This window comes from Schistocerca cancellata, chromosome 4 (genome assembly GCF_023864275.1).
Source record: "Schistocerca cancellata isolate TAMUIC-IGC-003103 chromosome 4, iqSchCanc2.1, whole genome shotgun sequence".
NCBI classification, from domain to species: domain Eukaryota; kingdom Metazoa; phylum Arthropoda; class Insecta; order Orthoptera; family Acrididae; genus Schistocerca; species Schistocerca cancellata.
This window is the reverse complement of record NC_064629.1, coordinates 550989347-551015087: the sequence shown is the minus strand read 5'-3', so window position 1 is coordinate 551015087 and position 25741 is coordinate 550989347. Positions and strand designations below refer to the sequence as shown.

The following is a 25741-nucleotide window of genomic DNA, read 5'->3' as shown; positions in this document are numbered from 1 at the left end:
AGCAAACTGCAGTTTCTCACATCATTGGTTACTTAAAACTATGCTCACATTACCTACACAAGCTGCCGTGTTACCAGCTGATGAGCAGTCTTTGTTGGCACTTGATTACATATTAAAGATGACACAAGCAGATTGCAAACAAAAAAAGGAACGACAGGAAGAAAAATAAGAGCAAACAAAAACACAGTACAATGCAGCAAAGAATTAGAAATAAAAACTTACATTTAAACCAATTAACTGGATAAAAGTAACAATCACACTCTTTTTGATTAGATTAGAAAAACTACATTTGTAAAGATTCGCACCTACGATCTTCTATACTTTCGGTTTACACACTAACTAACCATTGTGCTATGGAACAAAGCCGGCTTAAGTATTTATATTTATGACTGTAGTCTTCCAGTCGCAATGGCGAATTGCAGCCTTCAAAAATTTGGTTTCCTGCAAAGTTTATCCAAAGTAATTCGATCTCTGTGACTATGATAACTGTGTATATGATGCTGAACTGCATCTTGTGCAGAAGTATCCAGTAGTGCTTGGTTTGTGCAGTGTATGAAACATGTATTCCATTTGCATCATTGTGTGTGTGTGTGTGTGTGTGTGTGTGTGTGTGTGTGTGTGTGTGAGAGAGAGAGAGAGAGAGAGAGAGAGAGAGAGAGAGAGAGAGAGAGAGAATGAAATAAAAGTCCCAGACCCATGAGACAGGTGAAATACCCTCAGACTTCAAGAAGAATATAATAATTCCAATCCCAAAGAAAGCAGGTGTTGACAGATGTGAAAATTACCGAACTATCAGTTTAATAAGTCACAGCTGCAAAATACTAACGCGAATTCTTTACAGATGAATGGAAAAACTGGTAGAAGCCGACCTCGGGGGAGATCAGTTTGGATTCCGTAGAAATGTTGGAACACGTGAGGCAATATTGACCCTACGACTTATCTTAGAAGAAAGATAAGGAAAGGCAAACCTACGTTTCTAGCATTTGTAGACTTAGAGAAAGCTTTTGACAATGTTGACTGGAATACTCCCTTTCAAATTCTGAAGGTGGCAGGGGTAAAATACAGGGAGTGAAAGGCTATTTACAATTTGTACAGAAACCAGAGGCAGTTATAAGAGTCGAAGGACATGAAAGGGAAGCAATGGTTGGGAAGGGAATGAGACAGGGTTGTAGCCTCTTCCCGGTGCTATTCAATCTGTATATTGAGCAAGCAGTAAAGGAAACAAAAGAAAAATTCGGAGTAGGTATTAAAATCCATGGAGAAGAAATAAAAACTTTGAGGTTCGCTGATGACATTGTAATTCTGTCAGAGACAGCAAAGGACTTGGAAGAGCAGTTGAACGGAATGGATGGTGTCTTGAAGGGAGGATATAAGATGAACATCAACAAAAGCAAAGCGAGGATAATGGTATGTAGTCGAATTAAGTCGGGTGACACTGAGACAAATTGGATTAGGAAATGAGACACTTAAAATAGTAAAGGAATTAAGCTATTTGGGGAGCAAAATAACTGATGATGGTAGAAGTAGAGAGGATATAAAATGTAGACTGGCAATAGCAAGGAAAGCGTTTCTGAAGAAGAGAAATTTGTTAACATCGAGTATTGATTTAAGTGTCAGGAAGTCATTTCTGAAAGTATTTGTATGGAGTGTAGCCATGTATGGAAAGTGAAACATGGACGGTAAATAGTTTGGACAAGAAGAGAATAGAAGCTTTCGAAATGTGGTGCTACAGAAGAATGCTGAAGATTAGATGGGTAGATCACATAACTAATGAGGAAGTATTGAATAGGATTGGGGAGAAGAGAAGTTTGTGGCACAACTTGACCAGAAGAAGGGATCGGTTGGTAGGACATGTTCTGAGGCATCGAGGGATCACAAATTTAGCATTGGAGGGCAGCGTGGAGGGTAAAAATCGTAGAGGGAGACCAAGAGATGAATACACTAAGCAGATTCAGAAGGATGTAGGTTGCAGTAGGTACTGGGAGATGAAGAAGCTTGCACAGGATAGAGTAGCATGGAGAGCTGCATCAAACCAGTCTCAGGACTGAAGACCACAACAACAACAACAACAGACTCTGAGAAGCTCATCTGCAGAAACCAGCACGGTTTTAGGAAACAGCGGTCATGCGAGACACAGCTGGCCCTCTTTGTGCATAATATACAACAGGCTCTAGATACCGGCTCCCAGGTTGATGCCATATTTCTCAACTTTCGAAAGGCGTTCGACTCAGTTCCACACAGTCGCTTGCTACAAAAAGTGCGCACTTACGGTCTATCCAATGACAGATGTGGTTGAATAGAAACTTTTCTAGCAGACAGGGAGCAGTATGTTGTCCTGAACGGGGGGGGGGGGGGGGGGGGGGGGGGGGGGGGGGGGGGGGGGGGGAACGACTTCAACAGAAACAAGAGTAACTTCAGGTGTGCCCCAGGGCAGCGTAATAGGTCCTCTGCTTTTTACAATGTACATAAATGGTCTGGTTGATGGTATCAACAGCGGCCTGAGACTGTTTGCCGATGATGCTGTAGTCTACAGGAAAGTAGTATCACATGAAAGTTGTGAACAAATCAATGAGGATTTGCAGAAAATAAATGTGTGGTGTAATGACTGGCAGTTATCTCTCAATATTAGTAAGTGTAACCTACTGCGTATAATAAGGCGAAAATCCCCGTTAATGTATGAGTACAAAATAAATGATCAGTCTTTGGAATCGGTAACATCAGTCAAGTATCTGGGTGTGACTATTCGAAATGATCTCAAATGGAATGATCAGATTACACAAGTAGCAGGTAATGCGAACTCCAGATTATGGTTTATTGGTAGAATCCTGAAGCGATGCAGTCCTTCAACAAAGGATATAGCTTACAGTATGTTAGTTCATCCAATCTTGGAGTATTGTTCATCTGTATGGGACCCTTACCAGTTGAGTCTGATTCAAGAGATCGAAAAGGTCCAAAGAAGAGTGGCAAGATTCCTGACTGGTACATTTAGCCATCGCGAGAGCATTACCAATCCCATAGAAAGTTTGAAGTGGGACACACTTGCAGATAGGCAATGCGCTAAACAGAAGGGTCTGCTCACTGAATTCCGAAATCCAATCTTCACCGAAGATGTAGAGCATATACTATTACCACCAACTTTCAAATTGCGTAATGATCTTCATTTAAAGATGAGGGAAATAAGAGCTTTTACTGAGGTGTTCAGACAGTCTTTTTCCCTCGCGTCATCTGTGAGTGGAACAGAGGGGGGGAATATGACTTTGGTGCGAATTGTGGCCTCCGCCACACCCCGCTTGGTGGCTAGTGGAGTATATATGTAGATGTAGATGTAGATGCCTCTTGTATGCAAAATGAGTATGACATGTTGGATGATCACGAAATTGTCAAATAGCAATTGCATATGGGATCAAGAGCTGGTACTGTCCAAACTGAAGAGGGATGATCTCCACTTCAGCAACAAGACTGTCTATGGGACTAGCCTGGAATGTACCGAAGTCAAACTCTACGATGACTGACTGGGTCTAACAATGTCAAAGCCAAAGTTGCTGCGAAGCCATAAACCTGGTAACCACAGTCCAAGTGAGATTGGAACAGAGCCTGGTAGACATGAAGGAGTGAGCAGCACGTTCCACAACCCACGATGTGCGGGCAAAGAAGTAGGGAAATGTTAAGCTTTTGTTTGCAGTTGTTCTTTGGTTGAACAATATGGAAAAGCCAAGGTAGTGTTTTACAAAGTGGAAGCTAAAAAACCAGTACTGGGCAACAATGTCCCAGTGCTGGATACAAAGGTAGAGTTTTAGGTCAGCATAGACTATGGCACAATGACAGAAATGCACGACCTGTGTTTTTTCAGAAGAGAATTGTAATCCATGGAAAAGTATTCAAGTGGATTCCCTTCTGATGGTGTCCTTGAAGTTGTTGGATTTAGGTGATCAACTCATGTAAGTAAGTGGTTTGCGTTTGCCTGGATGTAAATAAACACTGCAGATGGTGAGTGCTGAAGTCGCACTGCTGTTGCTTCCGACATGGCACACAGCGGAATCCATTCACTGACCACACCACTGTGGACCTACACAGATCCCTCCAGATGCCCTGGTTCAGACAAAAGGCACAATAATTATGAAGTCTTGGGGAACAGTCATCAGTGAAATGCATTTTTTGTAGAGAAATAGAAATTGCATAAGAAGAGGAAATGGAGAGTTTTCATCATCTGAGTAGCCTTGTCCTGATTCTCCTCCTCTTCCTTAACCTCCGCAGTCTTTGGGGGTTAAGATTCTTGCAAGGGGCTTATCGGTGATGAGCGTGGGGATGGAGGATTAGTAGGCAGCCCTGGCACTTACATGCTGCAGTTCCTTCAGTCATTGGTTGGTGTTGGGCCTCTGATCTGTGAGTTTCCGAAAAGAGGGGTAGTTGGAGAGTGCCCTGTCACCAGTAGACACCAGAGCACCTTCTTCACCCGAGTGCCAGAAGTGGTCCTAAAAATAGCGGCAGGAACAATAAGAGAGGAGGGTGGTGGGAGAACTGGTTTCAAAAAAACGGAGGTAGTGGGGTGATGACTGTGAATTTTGCATAACTGGTCATCAAAGGAATGTAGACATTCATATTTTTTTCATGCCTCAGTATACAACAGGTAGTCAATAATTTTATATCCCTTCATTTGCTTTTCTTTCTTGAAAACTGGGCAAACCAGTGAATATGCAGGATGGTGTTCTATGAAATTGATACACAAAAGTTGTTTTTCACAAGAACTACCTTTGTGGCTTGATCACCAGCTGGTGCTGCTTTTTGAGTCTGCCATGCAGGATGGCATATGAATAAAGCATAAGCATCAGAAGCACCTCATGGGTGAAACAACTTATGGTTTCGCATCACACCCGTACACCAAGACTAATTCTGAGAGGACATTCCCTTCACTGGCTAAGATGTTCAATAATTCTTTGGCACCTTTTTGGAAACATTGGAAAGAATTTATGTTTCGCTGCTCGAGATTAGCCCGTAACTTATATGTTTGAACATAGAGGTCTCTATGGAAGATGATTCCTTGGTATATATTCAAAATTTTGTGTGGAGCAGTTGTCACTGGTACGTCAGTCACGTGTCAACATGCCTGAAGAGCTGTAGATTGCGCAGCAGAGGAGGCTGTATTCAACAGTGTTCCAGTGTGCATTTTTCCTAGTGACTCGACTTCTCCAACTTTATCTTCAATATGTTACGCAAAAAATAATGGCCTTGTAGTAGTAAAAGTATTCCCATCAGTTTGAGTACATACTAAGTATTAGATACATTGGATGACTGACTTGTCCCTCTTCCCATGGGGTAGCCAGAGTAGATAAAGCAGTAGGGTTTTAAGTATTCATACTGAAACGTCTAGACCCGATTGATAAGCCGGCCAGATCACAACAGCTATTGTTTTTGAGTAATTTGTCATGTTTCATGTGTGAAACACCTGCCCTGATGCAACCTACTCTGATCAAGGGCTCTCCCTTCAGGTCCCACCTAACAAAGGCCACATGGCATGATGGCCAATGACTAAGTCCTGATATCCCAGGAAGTCTGGTATCACCTCCTTAGCATGTGTGGGAAGCTAGCCGCTCAGGCATCAGCGATGTAATCCCTGTGCCATTAGGGAGCTAAACCGAAAGGGTGTACATAACAACCGCACCATGTCAGAATGGCTATTATGTTGGCTTTCATGCGTACATATGAGCCTACGCAGGTATTGTGCACAGATCTTGTAACGCCGGAAATGCATATCCTCCTATTTCCATCTATTGTACTATTTTTTTCCTTGCTTTGTTACCTCAAGATATGACATTTCTGTCTCTTTGTATATTGTAATTGTTTTACTGTTTGTGTACATATATATTTATGCATTTATGTCGATGTATAATTGGTTGTTTTGTAAATATTATTTGTATTTTACGCTGGGTCTTGCCTAGGGAAAACTGCTATCGAACGATTACGTCGATAGGTCGTGTGAAGAATCAAAGTGTGTAGGATCTTTGGTAGTGTTAACTCTGCCGCGTGGAGCGCGGGCTGAGCGGAGAGAAGGAGTCTGGCGGGAGTAGCGAGTGGAGCAGGTGTGTTGTGTGACGCTCCCGCGAGTTGCCGCGCTTTCGGGGTTTGGCAGCATGTAATTGCGCTCGACTTGCGATGATAGTTTCTGACATGGTGTCGCGGACGGGAAACATTAACTAGCGCACATCAAGAGCCCGTTTCGTCTGGTGACCGTGTCGAGAAGAAGGCGCGCCAACATCCAGCTTCTGGAACAGCGACGGCCGACAATGAGTGACTGTCGCCACCTCCTCGATCGACGGCTTCAAACCTTCAATCAACCATCAAGGAAGACTGGAAGCAAGTAAAGTTTTAGAACTGTATGGCAGACCTCAGCTTTTCAAACTGTACCATTTTCGTAACTATAATAACAGCAACTTAGCATGAACCTTTGTTGCTCATTGTCCCAATTGCATTACCAAGCAGGGTCCCTTCCTTTTCCGAAATGAACCCGAGTGTCGTTGAAATTTAAACGCCAGCACTAAAGTAATATAGCTAATTCTATTTCACTGCTTTAATTTCAAAGTTCAGTTAGCTGGCTACAATATTCAGATTACACAAGCACAAATTAAGAGTGCGAGTTTTGTTATCGTATTTTAGCTTACCTGTGACTGCAGCTCAGCTTGGTACGTACTAAATTTTACTACTGTTAATTGTTCAGAATCATTTAATTCAAGTTCAAAGTTAAATCTCTTATTTCCAAATTGCGTAGATTCAAGTAGTTTTTTGAAATGATTGTTGAGGTAGTCCAAGACTAACCGTATTTTACTGAATTTCGATGTGCTTCAGAAAGAAAGCTCACTATTAACTTCAGTCACTAAATTAACTTTCGATTTTCCGGTTTTATTAATTCTTTGCTAAATTAAGTCAGGGTGTAGCGAAATTTATTACTTCTGACAAACTTTCAGTTTTCACACTACACGTGTCAACCTTCAGTTGCCACGCTTCTAGTGCTAATTATATGTGTAATAACCTTTCTTTTTCAGTTACTATAGTAATTGTCCTTAGGACTGGCGACCGTGATTTCCCCCAAATCTCAAATACCTAATTACCGCTAGTTAATTGTTAACGTAACGGCTGCACATTTACTTTCTTTATTAACTTTACCCCTTTTCAAAATTAATTTCCACCAGTTTCATTAGCACATTTCCTTTCATTTAGATGTAACCCTTTCCTCCCTCTTTACCGACAGCTTAACTTCGGTGACGATTGCTTTTCCAAAACTCCCATTAGGTACACGCGGTTTCATCTTTCACTGTCATTAAGGTCGGTAAGTGAGGGGGAGGTTACACGTGGCGACCTGGTGACAGGACAATCTTCAGATTTGAGGTTGTTCTGGACACGAATTTTGCATTGTGCAAATCTCGTAACAAAGTATTGGTTACGTACAGGCCGTTACGTCAGCGAGAATAAGTAGTGGGAGTAATCCTAATTATATTTGAGATTTGGCATTTATATTGAAAATTATTAAAATGAGTGAAGGCAACAATTGCCAAAATTTGGTAGACTTGGATACGGAACAATCGGTCGAACAGTGGGAAACGCGCACCGCGGTACCCATTGTTCAGGGGCAGGCGGCTAGCATGAAAGACGCGACCGCCGAAACGCAACAAAGAGCAGAAATGGAATTCCAAACTTTAGAAAATGTTTCGGAATCGGAAGTGAAAATCAAACCTGAATCCCTTTATGACGAATACGGGGGGACAATTAAAGAGGAAGCCGCTACGGAAGTGGAACCGGTAGTTTCCGGGAATTTAACTGATTTATTGAATGTTTTGATTAACGAAATCAAGAGTCAATCGGCCAAGCTAGACAATCAGAACAAAGCTATTAACGTTGTTAACAACAATGTTGGAGTTGTTAATACAAAAGTTGATAAAATCAAAGAAGATATTGTTGTAATTAATACCGAAATCGGTAATCTTAAACAGGAAATGATAGGCGTTCAGGAGGAAATTGCGAGCATAAATACTCGTTTTGATTCCGAAATTAGCAGAATCGAGAAAAGTGTAGGAGAAGCAGTTGCTCCGATCATCGAGAATAAGGTGACGGAACAAATCCAATTAGTGAAAAACGAGGATCAACAGAAGGTGGAAACTTTAAAGGCTTTAGTGTCCGAAGTAGACACTAAAGTGAGGGAGCAGGCTAATACCTGCGAAGAGAAAAAGAGGGAAGTGGAAACGCTTGCGACAACCACTTGCCAAGTAATTACGAGAGTGTCGGAATTAGAAAAGAAACTTGACGAAAAACAGAGCTATGTGCCAATCTGTGCACATAGTTCGGAATTGTTGACGAAAGAGGAGCGGTTCGACCCCTTGAAAAAAGGCGGTATACACGCGACGGATTTCATTAAAAATTGTGAAAGAGTTTTACCCAGATCATGGACTAATGAGAGAAAAATTAATGCGGTTATTGATGTGCTGGCTGGTGATGCCAAGCGTTGGGGCTTAAACCTCAACATTACGAACCTGACTTTTGACGAGTTTAAAAATTTGTTTCTGGCTGAATACTGGTCAGAGCAAAAACAGCAAAGTGTTTGGCGCGAATTTGTCGTATCGAGGCCTTTCGATGCGAATTCGCGCGGCTCGATGAAGGAGTTTTGTGAGGGCTGGATCCGCAAGTTGGAATATTTGCGTGATCGCCGCACGGAATCCGAAATAGTCTGGGAACTCTACAAGAAGCTTCCAGATGATACAAAACGCTACGTAGGAAGCAATTATAGGACAGTGAATGATTTCCTGGAAAGAGTTGAGGACGAGGACAATTGGCGCAATAATCGCGACAGTGGTAGAGGCCGTGGTAACAACAACGAGTACCACAGCAACCACAACAATGATAACCATGGGAATAATGCATACCGCAGCAATAACAATAATGGTTCGGACCGTAATAACAATCGGTACAATGCAAATAATAACAGGAATGACAGAAACCAGTATCATACTAACGTGATACGGGCTTCACAGAATAGTAATAACGCCAGAGGGTGTGATCAGCCGCCTCAGCAGCATCCGGGGAGCGTATCTGCTGGGACGAGACAGGGAAACCATTAGCCGCGCCGGTGAGGGGCCGAGCGGGCGTGGAGAAATTTTGGCGGCCCAATAACAAGAGAAAACCCAGGTGTCGCCGTTATGAAAATTCCGTATGGAATAATCAACGGCGGGAGAGTGTGCCAGTGTTAAGAGAAAAGAGTGCGCCCACAAGTAGTAGTTCAGCTGTATACACGGCAGTAGAAAATACATTCGCTGTCAGTGAGAACAATTTAAGTAGTGTTCCGGAAATCGATCATAAAGTGGCAGCTGTAATACCCACAGCGGAACTGGAGATTGAGTTTAAGAATGATTCGCAATTGTTGAGAGAAGATCAGATGTCGGATAACACGTCCGTCATCGAGCGAGGGGATGCAGAGAGGGATGAGGTCTGGTTAAGGCAGTTCGGTCGCTTATACGACGAACTAAGAGATTATAGGGGTCTGTATGGGAGAAGTGTTTATGGGGAGCGCGTGCAGGATTTTCCGCGTCTCGTCCCGCAGGAAGATAGTGTTTGTGAAATGATAGAAAGTTCTGGCCCTAATCGGCAGACTTTACTAGAAATAGTTGATGTTAAGGGGGAGCACGAGCAAGATTCGTCGTGTTTCGTCCCGCAGGAGTTAGATGTTGAAGTAGTAACGGAAAGTTCTGGCCCTAACCGGCAGACCTTACCGAAAGTTTCAGTGGTAGAAGTAACCGACCCATCCGACGCAAACCTCCAGTTTAAACATTGCGAGAGTATTAAGGAGAAAGATTGCGAAAATTTTAGTGATAGCCGGACACGATTGGTAGAAAAGCACATAGATTACAACGTGTATGAGGTTAGAGCTGACATTATACGGTCAGACGATAGCAGTGTGGGTTGCGCAGATCTAGCGGAAGTAATTGCAGAAACTACTGGACACATTCCTCCAGGTAGATTGGCGGATGAGATTAATCTGACCAAAGTGGAATCAACGAAGGTGACGATTAATGAATTGATAGCAAAGCAACACTCACTAGTTGACGAGTTACAGGAAAAGGTTTCGGTATTGGAGGCGAAGCTACAGGCTAAGCCTCAGGACAAACGTGTTGAAATTAAAACTGTATGTGAACAGAGGCTGAAAAAGCCGCCAGATAAGCCGGATTTAGGGTCAAAGCCGGATGGTTTTTTCTGGAATGACCTGGATATAGACGAGGATTTACTGTGGGAAAATAAAGAAACAATCGAGGACAAGTGTAGACAGATAGTAGTGTCTGTTAATATGCACGACCTACAACTAAACGTGTTGATTGACACCGGTGCAGAATTGAGTGCTGTATCTGGGAAAATATTTGAGTTACTGAAAGACAGACCCGGCATCGTAGTTATGCCAGTAACAGGAGTGAAAATTATCGGTGCTACTGGGAAGGCCAGTAAACCGGCCACAAAACAGATTTTTGTCAACTTCGAGATAGGTGGGGCACGATTTGAACAAGAGTTTGTCGTCGTGCCAGACTTGACTAAGGAAGTAATTATCGGGTTAGATTGGCTATTAAAGTACCGTGCAGTGATTAATTGCGAAAGCAAAACTTTGACATGTACGTCACAAGATAAAACGATAGTAGTTAGTTTTGACGAGGCAGGAGACGGTGTGCACAGGCAATACCAGCCTATACACATTGTTAACTGGCCGGATGCTATTGACGTAGGAATGAATTTGAACTGCCGTAACGTGAGGAATCTCGGCATTGACAAAAGTGTAGAAAGTGAAATGGAAGAGATAATCAAATTCCCTCCACGGATTGACATTAGTATTGGTGTGAAAAAAGATCGTTTGCGAGAAGTAATGAAGCTAAAAGCCGATGCTCGCATACGTCGTCATGACGCTAAAACGCGTTTTGCTAAGTTTGCAATCGGAGACTTAGTACTTGTAAAAGCTCATGAGAAATCGAGCGAGATAGACAATGAAATCTCTAAATTTAAGTTTGTTTATAATGGACCATATAAAGTCATTGGTATACCTCACACAAATGCTTATTGCTTAGAGTATCCAAGCTCTGGAAAACGATTAGGTATACGGAATATTGTAGACTTGAAATTGTACCAACCTAGGATCGATTAATACCACACAATGGGTAATTTGTACAGTATGTAAATATAGAGTGTAAGATTTAAGGATGTGCCATGTTACGATGCTTTTGCCTGACCTAGAGGTCATTAAAGAAGTTGTAATTAATAAGTAATTAATTTTGACTAGATGATTTAAGAGTAACTGATTGGTAATCATCTGAAAAATCCAAGCTGCTAGTTTAAGTTTTCAGCTGAGTCACAATAGATTAAGCAATGTAAATATGATTTTGTAACTTTCTGTAATATTTCATGAATGTGTGTTTTTATTAGTCATTGCCGATGTACTTAGACGCTGTTTTAAGTTTCAGGCTAGTACATGCGTGTGATGATGGACAGTGTTGAGTTATCCGCTGTGATAGTGTTTATGGACTCTTTGAGATTACTCGGGAGTGAGTTTTTCCGAAAGAATTCAGTCAAACGGACGTTCTGGAAACGCCGTTACAAGGGGGAGTGAGATCAAGCGTGCCGCACCGGCGGGCGCAACAATAATGGAAAGACCGAGCCGCTGTCGGCTCTTGTGTCGCTGTCGGCTCTTGTTCCGCTGTCGGCATTCTTTGTACTCGCGAGTACGGAATGTGGAGTTGCTTTTCTTCCCGGACAGCTGATGTGAAAGGATTCTGCTGTCAATATTTATGTTTTATTTTATCTGCTGTATATTATTTTCTTGTTTAGCGTTAATTGGACATGACGAGAATATTAATTATGAAAAGGTTACATAAAATTGTGTATTCTATGTAATTAATTATTAGTTTGCGTATTTTGATATACCTGTTTTTTTATGACCATGTACTCTGATCAATTTTGCAAATAGTATTCCATTTTTTATAGTGTTACGAATTTTAATGATTTTGGAATAGCTAAACCATTTTCTATGTTTTCTATGAATTTTGATATGTTGTCAACCTGTTTTATTTTGTGCAAGATGACAGAGTGGAATAAGATTAGGAGTGTCTCCACTCAATTATTATTGTCTAAAAATTGGTTTATGATTAATTAGACGAATGCTAAATTTTTTTGATGTTTTGAGCATATGCATTTCCGCTGTTTCTTTTTTGGGACATTTTCTGAGTCTGTTTACGTTACACGAACATCCTCAGACAATGTGGGGCACGTGTAACGCCGGAAATGCATATCCTCCTATTTCCATCTATTGTACTATTTTTTTCCTTGCTTTGTTACCTCAAGATATGACATTTCTGTCTCTTTGTATATTGTAATTGTTTTACTGTTTGTGTACATATATATTTATGCATTTATGTCGATGTATAATTGGTTGTTTTGTAAATATTATTTGTATTTTACGCTGGGTCTTGCCTAGGGAAAACTGCTATCGAACGATTACGTCGATAGGTCGTGTGAAGAATCAAAGTGTGTAGGATCTTTGGTAGTGTTAACTCTGCCGCGTGGAGCGCGGGCTGAGCGGAGAGAAGGAGTCTGGCGGGAGTAGCGAGTGGAGCAGGTGTGTTGTGTGACGCTCCCGCGAGTTGCCGCGCTTTCGGGGTTTGGCAGCATGTAATTGCGCTCGACTTGCGATGATAGTTTCTGACATGGTGTCGCGGACGGGAAACATTAACTAGCGCACATCAAGAGCCCGTTTCGTCTGGTGACCGTGTCGAGAAGAAGGCGCGCCAACATCCAGCTTCTGGAACAGCGACGGCCGACAATGAGTGACTGTCGCCACCTCCTCGATCGACGGCTTCAAACCTTCAATCAACCATCAAGGAAGACTGGAAGCAAGTAAAGTTTTAGAACTGTATGGCAGACCTCAGCTTTTCAAACTGTACCATTTTCGTAACTATAATAACAGCAACTTAGCATGAACCTTTGTTGCTCATTGTCCCAATTGCATTACCAAGCAGGGTCCCTTCCTTTTCCGAAATGAACCCGAGTGTCGTTGAAATTTAAACGCCAGCACTAAAGTAATATAGCTAATTCTATTTCACTGCTTTAATTTCAAAGTTCAGTTAGCTGGCTACAATATTCAGATTACACAAGCACAAATTAAGAGTGCGAGTTTTGTTATCGTATTTTAGCTTACCTGTGACTGCAGCTCAGCTTGGTACGTACTAAATTTTACTATTGTTAATTGTTCAGAATCATTTAATTCAAGTTCAAAGTTAAATCTCTTATTTCCAAATTGCGTAGATTCAAGTAGTTTTTTGAAATGATTGTTGAGGTAGTCCAAGACTAACCGTATTTTACTGAATTTCGATGTGCTTCAGAAAGAAAGCTCACTATTAACTTCAGTCACTAAATTAACTTTCGATTTTCCGGTTTTATTAATTCTTTGCTAAATTAAGTCAGGGTGTAGCGAAATTTATTACTTCTGACAAACTTTCAGTTTTCACACTACACGTGTCAACCTTCAGTTGCCACGCTTCTAGTGCTAATTATATGTGTAATAACCTTTCTTTTTCAGTTACTATAGTAATTGTCCTTAGGACTGGCGACCGTGATTTCCCCCAAATCTCAAATACCTAATTACCGCTAGTTAATTGTTAACGTAACGGCTGCACATTTACTTTCTTTATTAACTTTACCCCTTTTCAAAATTAATTTCCACCAGTTTCATTAGCACATTTCCTTTCATTTAGATGTAACCCTTTCCTCCCTCTTTACCGACAGCTTAACTTCGGTGACGATTGCTTTTCCAAAACTCCCATTAGGTACACGCGGTTTCATCTTTCACTGTCATTAAGGTCGGTAAGTGAGGGGGAGGTTACAATCTGTAACACTGCATGCATTTGGCATTATTTAAGGTATTCTTCCCCAGTCAATCCACAATACACAAAAATTTTGCAAAATGAAGGTCAAATCGAGAAGGGAACCAAAAATAACATCAACCAAAAGGTGGTGCAAAGTAAATGAATGAATATGTCAAGCATGGAAAGCAGAACCTAGGGAATAGCCAGGTCGACATCAAAGGCTGCCACCATGAAAAGGAGAGTACAAGAAGGAAGTACAGTCAGGGACAGAAGACTGTACCATAGTACAGGAGGTAGGTGCTGCAATAGCCTGGGGCCCACACTCACCATGGATGTACTCACGAAAGTATCATGAGTCCCCTGAGGGATAGAAGTATTTATATTTTCAGCAGATTAGATAAAGAGGCAGTTGTGTTGTATCACAGTAGGGAACTCTAAACATGTAGCTCTGAAGGGGATCATGAAGAAGAACTGTTGTTAAGGTTTAGAAGAATAGTTGATGATGCACTTGACAGATGTGTACAAAGTAGAATAGTTCATGGTGGTAGAGAACCTCCACGGTATTATGTCACTGTGAAGAAACTTCTAAAGAACCAAGAGCCTACTGTTAATAGTTGTACAACAAAGCATAGGACTAGAGATATGGAGATGCTGAATACAATGCATTTGGCTGTCACCCTTCAACAATTACCATAGCACAATATCACCTAAGTATCTCTTGCAAAATTCAAAGAAATTCTGGTCATATATAAAGGCTGTTGTGGTGCCACAGTTAGTGTCCAGACAGGGACAGAAATTGAGAGTGGCAAAGCCACAGCAGAAATGCCAAACTTGGTTTTCAAAGGATCCTTTACAAATGAAAATTCAAAGGCACTGCCCCAATTTAGTTCTTGCACCACAGCAAATATGAGTGATACAGATCTTCACGTCAGTGGCTCCAATTTAACAAGACTCCCAGAATCCAATGGAATACCTAACAGATTCTATGCCAAATCTCCTCTTAACTATAATCTACTGTAGATCCTTCGAACAACGAACTATGCCCAGTAGTTGTAAAAAAGCACAGGCTTACTCATCAACAAGAAGGCTAGCAGAAGTGATCTACAGAACTACTGTCCTATATCCTTGAGCTCCAGCTCTTGTACAATAACAGAACTTCTTACGAGATCAAAAATAATGAGTTATCTCAAACAGAATGACCTCCTCCTGGTCAACTAGCATGGATTCTGAAAACACTGATCATGTGGAACACCTTGCACTTTTCTAACATGACATCCTGAAAACTGTGGATCAAGACAGTCGGTAGATGCAGCATTTTTCCAGTTGTAAGAAGCATTTGATTCAGTACCACTTTTAATTTTATTATCAAAAGTGTGATTGTGTGGAGAATCAGGTGAAATTTGTAACCAGGTCAAAGACTTTTTGGTGGGGAGGATGAAGCATATTATCTTCAATGGAGAGTCATCGTCAGATGTGGAAGTAACTTCTGGTGTGCTTCAGTGAAATGTGTTAGGACCCTTCCTGTTCCTGATGTATATAGATGGTAATCTCAAATTTTTTGTAGATGATGCAGATATATACGTTTAAGTACAGTCTGGAAAAAGCTGCACAAATATTCAGCCAGATCCTGATAAAGTTTCAACGTGCAAAGATTAGCAACTTGCTTTAAATGTTAAAAAATGTAAAATGGTGCATTTAACAAAAAAAAAGTTTTATACTGTGACTATAATATCAATGAGTCACAACTTCTATCTGTCAACTAGTACAAATACTCGCGTGTAAAAATTTGTAGGGATATGAAATGGAAGAATCCTGTAGGCTCACCATGTGGCAGACTTCAGTACGGCACTATGCAAAGGCCAGGTCTGAGTTGGTTGATGGCAGCATATGAACTGACGGGCCGAGCATACTGCTGGTGGTAAGTAAACACCTCGGTCAGTGGTTCTACCCACACTACACTCACTACTGCAGTTCGTGAAAGCTTGCATTAGTACTCTGTCATGAGCCTGATTCTGTACACAGGTCATGCAAGCTGGCACAAGATGTTCACTGGTCAGTAGACAATGCCATGCCAAAACCTTTATATGGGACATACCCCAGTGCAACACCTGCAGCAGCTGCAGTAAGTGAGGATGCAATGCCAGATTGACGACCACTCGACAGCTTTGCTCCTCCTTGGCAAGTCGGAAGACCTCCTGGACAAGGCTGAGCTGGGCATGTAGTAAGAAAAATGTACACTACACCAAATCATGCATGGTGAAGGGAATGGGGCGTGGATGACAAAAATGAGGTACTGCTGATGGCTTAAGGGAGAATGGGCTTCAAAATTTTCAGTTTTACCTGAGGTATTCTCAAACAACCCAGACAGTACAACCATAGCACAGAGTTCGAATCTTTAAAGGGAACTCTATCATGTATTGATGACTTATTGAGCTATCCACTGTTAAGCTTGAGGATGTTGGAAGCCAGCTACAGCTGTCCAAGACCGGAAACCAGAGACATAAGGCAGGTGGCAATTGTAGATGGTAACATTTAGGTTACACATGGTAAACAGCAATGGGAGGAGCTTGCGAATTTCAGACACTCAGGGCAATTGTCCCACGGTGGAAGTTTCAGTTCAGAGAATTAACTGCTAACTCCATACACAATCTAGATGTTGTTGTAAGGTGCAACAGTACACATTAGACACAAACAGGTATGTCTTGGCACATGTAGCAAGCATGATTCTTGCTCCAGAGAACATAAATGGCAGCGGATTCACACAGGTTAGTGTGAGATTGGAAATGAGTAAAATTGATGGAACAGTGGTCCTCACTCCTGAGGGAGAAGTATTCATCCTTAGGGAGGAGCAAAGCGACATAAAACTAGCCATACTAGGATAGGAAGTGATGTTTAGCTCTTAGCTGAACACTATTCCTAGAAAAATCTGGAATTGGTTAGTGTCAAGGTCAGGAATAACCCTGCCTACAGAGAAGTAGAAAGGAAAGGACCTAAATGTAGTTGGCTACAGGTGTCATGGAGGTGCAGAACAACACGCCAGATTCACTAGTATCTGTAAAGTGCTAGTGGATTAGCAGGCCAACTACAGACAGGGAGAAACATTGCACTGCCACAATCCTTTAAAAACCCATGATTTTTGTATTCAGACATGTTCTCAGTTAGAATGTTTGGGCAACAACTCCATGTCACTTGATGCCAGCCTCGGATAATTTCCAATTTAAGTCTGTTTTCTCACTTTGATTGCCACTTCTAGTAGCTCGCACACCCTTGGACTCAGATACTGACTTCTGTTGGGCCAAAACTGAATCCTTTGTTTCTTCTAATATTTAGTGATTGCCTTCAGTGTAGTAGTTTAGTATGAATGCAACTATTCAGACCCTGAGTTCCTCAGGTCTCCTACAAGTATCCTTATCAAGTCCAAAAATCCACACCTCTCATAGGTGACCTGTGGCAGTGTTTGGTGCCGATCCGTGCAGTCACCTGCCATCTCTTGACATTTCTCTTTCAGCATTTGCTCCTAATCACCCAGGAACTGCAGACTGACCTCAACCCCCCATTTAAGTTCCTGTGTGCTTCCTCTATGCTATGCCAGGATATGACAGCTGATTAGAATACTAAACAAATTTTGTCAACTATCTGGAAGTGAAATAAATAAAAAGTGTAGCCCAAAAATATTTTGCGTCAACAGTGAATTAACCACCAACAACATAAGTTGCCATTTCACATTCTTTTAACATGCTGAGACAGAGAATGGCCCCTGCAATGGGATGAAGCCCAAGAGCCCGTATGTGCATAAGTTAACTAGGTTGACCATTGCACATGTATTTACCTGAAACTCAGTCAGTCACCCATCCACAACCATGACCAATGATAGCAGAATGTGCAGGGGTAATGTTTGTGGTGTGTTGGAGATAGCCACGAAGTCCAGTGAAAACACTGGTGCCTCCGACGATCGTCCTGTGGCTCACGGATTGCCACAGATTGATGCCCAGTGGCCTACTTTATGGAATACCCCACCTGTGGCATCTACACGCAGGCAATCCTGTCTAATACACCCCAAATGACAATTGTGCCAGGAATGGCAACTTGCCCATTCAGTAGAAACAGATGCACAAGGAGAACAATGCCAAGAACACAAAAAATTTCTCAAGCGGGCATCACAATACTTTCACTTACTTATACCCACCAAATTTGACGTGAGCGAAGATGGGCAGTGACACGTCACTGCTGCACTCGAATCCTCAATGTTGTCTTCAAAAGGCTGCTCAGCATTAGACAAGGTCACCTGACCAACGCCATGGGGCAACTGCAGTTGTTTACCACATGTATCTAGATTTGCCAACAGTCATAAATTACGTCCTTCACTACCACCGGAAGTTCGTGCGATTCTGAAATCTGAGCAACTGTGGCTAAGGGTCAAACACGACCAATGCCCCAGTTTGGCCCCTGGGGGCAGGTGCAAATCAGATGATTACATCCCTAATCAGCGAGTTTGCCTACAAAGTAGCACACTGGGGGGACACTTGTGTGAAAGGCCTTTCATGTCAGTGATCCAGGCTGCATATGGCTGCCCACGTCACTTGTGGTAGTGGTTAAATTGCAACCATACTGCCACTGCATGGGTTTGATGTCCAAAATACTGTATAAATAACTGACAAAGTCTACAAACTTAATGTTCTAAGATTCGGTAGAAGGCATCTAATTTTGCACTGCTGGACAATAACAAGCGGCCTTATCAGATGGATTGATGACATGCCTTACCTGGCAGTGCAGCAAGAACTGGCACAGCCTACTCTCCCACCTATTCACAGGCTCATCAAAACCAGAAAAGGGTGTTAGGGTGGTGAGGAAGGCACCTCTGCTGGCATTTGGTGTACCACCAGCGTGATGAGAGAGCAGATCAATTCTGCATTCCATCTGAGCAGTTTTGCATCTGCTCCTGCTGCAGCTTTTGTTTCCACTCCAAGAGGCACAACTGTTCCCGCCAGCATTGCAAAAATTCCAGGTATATGGTGGCCATGAACCCTAACACTATGGGGATTTAAAAACAAACAAAAGCATCATAAGTGCAAAAACATCCTCTGTCTCCACTTTTATATCTGCTCAGTGTGACAACACCGTGATACTGTCCTGTCAGCACAAATGTAACGACACCAGCCAGCAGTGGCTCAACTATGGAAGCCAGGAAGCTGGACCGCAGGAGAAGGAAAACAAACTCAACCTGTGGGTCAGTCTACAATGGAACAGAGAGTCCAAACACTACATAGAGGTGGGCAGGGAGAAAGACACAAAGCATGGGCAGCATGAATGACTGAATAATTAGCATATGGTACCAAGAGCAAGGCTTGATGCTAAGGCCAGGTCCAAGTTGGTCGATGTCAGAATAAGAACAAACGAGCCTGACCTATCGCTGCCAACAAGTGAACAACTGTGTCACCAGTTCTGGCCATATCACACACTGTGCGCACAGTCCATGGCTGCTTGGCACACTACTCTGCCATGAGACCCGCATTAGCTCATCTGTATCCATATCATTGTCGCCTGGCAAGGATACTAAGCTAAAGAAACTTAACTAGTAGACACTTTGGACAAACAACCTATCCTAAGAAAGCCTACTGGCAAAGTTTTGAGAACCAGCTCCGAATGACTCCCTGTGTATCGTTCTCATATGGATCATGCACACAGGCATTTAAACAGTCATTCTTCCCACACTCCACATGGACATGCAAAGGGAAGAAGCCCTAAGTACTCATATAATGGAAAGTATCCTATGCCATGCGCTTCAGAGTGGTTTGCAGAGTAAGGATGTGGATGTGGATGGAAGGCCAGATCCGAGTTGGTCAATGTCAGCATAAGAACTGACAAAGAGCAGGGTTGACCACTCAGTGCTGAAATATGCTGCTCAGCTATAACCAAATGGCTGCTTCATAAACGGTACCATGTGGACCAGTCAACAACTCAACTATACTGCGACTGGTTACATTAAGATCTTAACTAACTACACATGTATGTGTAAATTTTGCATGAACATGGGAATCTCGGACCATTCTGCTTTGTTTACTGGATTGGCAAACATAGGTAAGAGCACGCGTGTAAAAAACCACATGGAAAAGAAATTTTGATAAAGGAAATCTGTTTAGTAATAAGCTAAAGGAAGTTCAACTAACACCAATTTTGACAAATTCCTTCAATTAAATTATCCATTTAGGACCTGGTGCAGCAAAGTGTCAAATGAGTTAAAGGGGATCATCACGGGCATAATAATTTCCAGTGCAAAGGAAAGGCAGCTGCATAAAAAAAATAAAATACAAAATAATCACTGATTTCCCTTAATATTTCAGACTTTATAAACTAATATTTAAAATAATTGTTAAGGAAGTAAAACAAATGGGAAATAGCAAAATAGTTTTAAGGCATAAAAATAAGACAAAGGTTGTGTGGTCATTAGTAAGTCTAAATAACAGGGTAATTTATTCGTATGTTCACAATGTTAATTCACATCCATTTTTCCGTTAACATAATTATAAATTTTCCACTATTTATGCTTAAGGAAACAATTTCTGCGGCAGAAAAAACAGTGTAACCGACATAACATACAGCTGGTGCGATGTTGACCTTCGAGTAGAGTTTACAAACATTATGTGGTAAAGAAGTGTTGAGTTCTGATAAGCTTCAGTATTAGTCCAAACAGAAGTAAAGTTTGTGACAATGAACGAGCTACGATAGCACCTTTTTCTGGATAACACACAAACTAATTTCAAACTGTCACAGATGTGGAGACTCTTCCGGAAAACATACTGATGAGACAGGTTTTGACAATATATTATTTCGCTTAAAAATACCTAAACACTGATTTGCAGGGAAACCCTATCACGTGCTGAGTTTTGTTTTGAAATAAATAAGTAGCATAGTCCAAGAGAAATATTAATAATCATGATAGTCACACATTTCAGCAGCTTCTTTCAGAATATATATCCCGATTTTTTGCAGTTGGTTAGGATGGAACCTGATAGCACAGCTAAAATTGAATGGCACATTTCATTCTATATCATGTTCTACAAATTTATATTTCATTATGCTGCTACCTATTTTCATACACACAGCAACATACTGGAAAGCAATTCTTTCATTGGGTCCACCATCTTATGGAGTCACTCTATGACCACGAGACAGAGCATTACGACCAATGCACATTGTGAGATTGGATACAGCTTGATGGCAATACAACATGTGATACGCTAAAGAAGTATACGTATAAGTTGAGCAGAGAAGAAGAGGAATTCATTGAAGCCAAATTCGAAGCAAAAACGGGGAAATCCACAGACATAAACAACTTTGATAAAAGGCAACTGTTATGGCCCAGCCCCTGGGAATGACCACTTGTGAAACTGTGATGCTTGTCAGCTATTCACATGCTACTATCATGAACATCTGTTGGAAGTGACTGAAGGAAATTGAAACCACGAGTAGGTGACAAAGTGTTCGACGTCAGTGCCGAATGCGGAGGTTGAACGTCTCCCCTTTCTCTAAAGCAAGATAGGTGGCGAACTGTGGCAACTCTAATGACAGAGTACAATGCTAGTGCACGCCCACGTGTTTCAGAGCACACTGTTTAGCATACACTGTTGAACATAGGCCTCCAAAGCAGATGACTAACATTATTTCCTGTTAATCCAATGACGTTGTCAATCACAACTGCTGTGGGCACGAGATCACTGAGATTGTACCATGGTTCAACAAACATTCTGCCTGCTTGGATGAACCACATTTCTTGTTCCAGCAGGTCGATGGTCATGTATGGATACACTGCCTTCTACCAGGCGAACAGCTGTTCGAAATGTGCACTGCGACATGGATGGAGGCTGATGGCAGCATATGATGCTATGGAGGGCATTCACCTGGACTCCCATGGAAACTGTGCATGTCACAGGGTCAGAATTATACTACAGTGGTTTGAGGATGCATTATCTACCAAATTCACCTGATGGGAAGCAAATGGAACACAAACTTAAAAATCAATTTCTTGCAATTTACACCAATTTGCAATCTCTTGACATGTGGTAATGGGTTTCATTGATAAGTCTGTTGCCAAAAACTTTCAAAAATTATGATCAAATATCAGAGTACTTCAATGACTCCTTTACAAATGTAGCAAAAATGGTTCTGAGCACTATGGGACTAAACTTCTGAGGTCATCAGTCCCCTAGAACTTAGAACTACTTGAACCTAACTAACCTAAGGGCACCACACACAAATGTAGCAAAATCTGATAATTTAACAGATCATCATAGTAAAGAGAAGCCCTTGGGCTTGATGAACATCTTACAAAATTTATGAAGCTTTTATGCAGGACACAGAAAATAAAATATCAGCATTAAGAGAATCTGCTAGTTGGGTTCGAATAATCATGTATGTTATTTAAACAGTAGAAAACTTCATTAAACACCCACTAAAACAACTGAACAATATTTTGAAGGTCTCCATCCAAGGGGTACTGCAGTGTGCTGAAGTTAAACCACTTTTCAAGAAGGGATTGACAGAGGAGATGGAAAACTATAGCTCTATCCCAATTCTCCAGTCATATAAAAAATATTTGAGACAGCTGCTGTTACCAAAATACAAAATTTTATTGTAAAATATTCCCATTAGCTAAACACTCAATTATGTTTTAAGCAAGCAGAAATTATCATAGATGCAGTAAACTTTTTTTCAGAATTACACAACAGCAATAAGGTTGCAGATATCTTCCCTATAATGAAGGATTTTGATTCTGTAAATCATTGCTTATTTACAAACTTGACAAGTATGATACTTGGGACAGTGCTCTACAACTGTTTAAATCCTACTTATGTAACAGAAAACAATGAGTAATCATCACATTAAAGGGGGTAAATTATTATTCTGACTGGAAAGCAATATCTCAGGGTGTCCCACAAGGCTCCATACAAGGCACAGTCCTGTTTATTTTATGTGAATGATCTACAGGTAAATGTTCCTGCAACCAGTTCTGTTTGCAGAGGATACTTCTGTGTTAGGAATTTTTCTTCCTGTATCACTACTGAGAAATGAAATAATAAAAAAAAAAGTTAGATCACTACCAAAAGCTATTGACGCATGTTCTTGAACTGTATTACCATGACTTGTCCTAGATACATGTAAAGGTGATAAGGGGATCATAAACAACAACAGTTTTGTGTGAATTTTGTCAAGTTCATGGTACTGGAAATATCCACAGCACCTGTGGTCTACTGCTAAACACTTTTGAAAGTGAAACACATTTCCAAATGACTATGTGGAAATAGGAGATCTGGAATTGTGCTAATTCTCTCTCTCTCTCTCTCTCTCGAGGCAATATTGCATTTTGTGTGGGAATTTTCAACAACCACCTTACTGCTATCATCTCGCACTCAGTGACAACAATACCTTGTGACACCTCAAGGTATAGCATGCTTCCCCCCAACGATTTTGTGTACATTGAAGTGTTCAAAATTTCAGTGTTGTACTGGCTGAAATACTAGGTGACAGATGATTAGCACCATTTTATCAAAAAAGTTTTGTGAATAAAGGCTACACAGAAAACTCACTGAGTGTGGATACAGTGTCTTTAGGTTTGTGTTGATAAATGAAGAATGGTTTTGGAGCTCTCTATCAGGAGAAGACATACACTGAGGATTTAGACAGATTCTTGTATCCTTTTAAGGGGCATGGAAAATGAAGCACTTACCTCTAAAAAGAATAAGATGTAAATTTAACACCAAGACCTAAAGCTGACTGGGAAGAGAGAGAGAGAGAGAGAGAGAGAGGATAAAAGTAATTTTACTCACTATTTATTGTTCCTTCATTACAGTCACATCAGTCTGATCATCTTAACCAACAAGAATGGGACATTGAGTGGGTGGAAATAGGTAAATCGATTTACTATTTGAGAAGATTTGATAATGTTACTCTTGGCACGAGATTATATGTGAAAACGTAAGCAATAACAACTGATGCATAATCTAAATTAATGCCACAGAACAACAGAGCTTTATTAATTTACAAAGGATTTAAGATTCTAACACACACCATCAGCTTTCTTTCATAAAGTATATAAATTAGATAAAGTTTAAAAAGACAAGACTGAGCTTAATATTCAGCAATAAATTAAAATAACATGCAATGAAGTTTAATGTTACTCACCTGTAGAAAAGCTCAGCTTGGCGACCAAGATGACGGTAACGAGCCAGGTCTCCCAGGTGAACTAAACAGTACTGGCACATGTAATAACATGAATTCTTGTTGGGTTTTGCAACTGATTTAGGAGGAAGAATTTTCTTCGGACAAGCATAGCTCCTGCCGTTCCTAAACAGCAGGGAAGCCAAAAACAAATATTGTAGTCTTGTAATATCTATTCATGTGTGTGTGTGTGTGTGTGTGTGTGTGTGTGTGTGTGTGTGTGTGTGTGTGTAGGGGGGTGGAGGGAGTACACTCAGGTGAGGTGGGGTGGGGTGGGGTGGGTCGGGGCGTGGATGGAGGGAGTGGGTCATTGCATGCGTACGTGTTTGCATGTAAATTTTTCTTGATTATGCTGCACCTTAGATTTAAAGCCACTTAAACTATGTTTACTATAGATGAGATTTAGAAGTAAAAAGAATACAATACCCCCGCACACTTAAAAGAAATCAACAGTCTACTACAACAATTCGGAAATATGCAAACTACCCAAAGGTATGGGAACAATTTCGAATTTTGTGTTCCTCCACTAAAATAAGACCCAGTTAAACAGTAGGAAGGATAACAAGTGGGAAAGTACAGGTCTTACAATAGAAATGTGACCACCTACTGTAGCCATACAGGCCTATATCCCCCTCTTCTAGCCTATCCACCCAAAACTATGCTCTGCAGTAATATTTCACTTTCTGGGACACGAAAAATTGACAAAGTGTGACTTGATGTAGTAACAGCCCTCTAATTACAAACATCAGAATATGGATGTGATCCCACTAAGCTGAAAATTTTAAGATGTGGAGACTTGTGTGTTTAAACGACCTTCAGGAAGTCATAGGGAAAGAGGTCAAAACTGTATTAGCAAGCTGTGACACTGCATAAATCTACTGACAGCAAAGGTCACAAAAGTAAGCATTTGAGCCAGGCAGACAAAATGAAGTGGTGCCTCACTCTTTACTAGAGGACGAGCTGCAGCTGTATACAACCATGTGGAAGAAAGATGACCACATATAAGTTGGGCCAGCACATGGCCCACAGACACACCATTTTTCCCTAGCCAAGGAAAAAGTCATTTGAGAACATCCCATGGAGCAAATCCATCTCCAGGAACTGAGATGTGTTGACAACTGTGGTTGTGCCACCACCACGTTGTTCACCTAGTGCAGCCAAAAGGGAGCTGCCTGTCACTAACTCTGCCTCTTGACACTTGTATGTGTATTGATAAACGCGTAAGTTGGGTCTCTCTCTGGAGTTCGATTGTCAGGCTGCATTTTATTTCCCTTGGTCCTTTGCTACAGTGAAAACAACTGCAGTATCAAACCAGGTAGGCATTGCAGCAAAGCAGGTTAGCATCTAGGATGTGTTCCTGCACTGGCTCAATGAAGTAGCAGGGTTGCTTAATGATAAGTTAATATTACAAAATGAACCAGTAAAGTTGGAACAGTGAGAGAAGGTTGAAGTTCACCCGAGAGCTGTTACACAAGCCTTACCCCAACATGTAATAATATACAAGGCAACACAAAATGAATATAGTGATTACAATTGATATTTATACTTTATAGGTGTCCTATGTGTGTCTCCTCAATCACATGGATATCTAAATGATAATTTTGTGCCACAAATTCTGAAGCAAGTGAAGACACATTGACATTATCACT

At 41.2% G+C, this 25741-nt stretch overlaps 1 protein-coding gene across 1 annotated transcript in view; it reads right to left on the bottom strand.

Annotated features, from left to right (window-relative positions):
- LOC126184558 (nonsense-mediated mRNA decay factor SMG7-like) overlaps window positions 1-25741 on the bottom strand; it is a 211830-nt gene that overhangs the window by 105161 nt on the left and 80928 nt on the right. The window contains exon 9 of the mRNA XM_049926985.1: window positions 24057-24218. Within this exon, the coding sequence (XP_049782942.1) occupies window positions 24057-24218 (162 nt within the window). The remainder of the gene's footprint in view (window positions 1-24056; window positions 24219-25741) is intronic.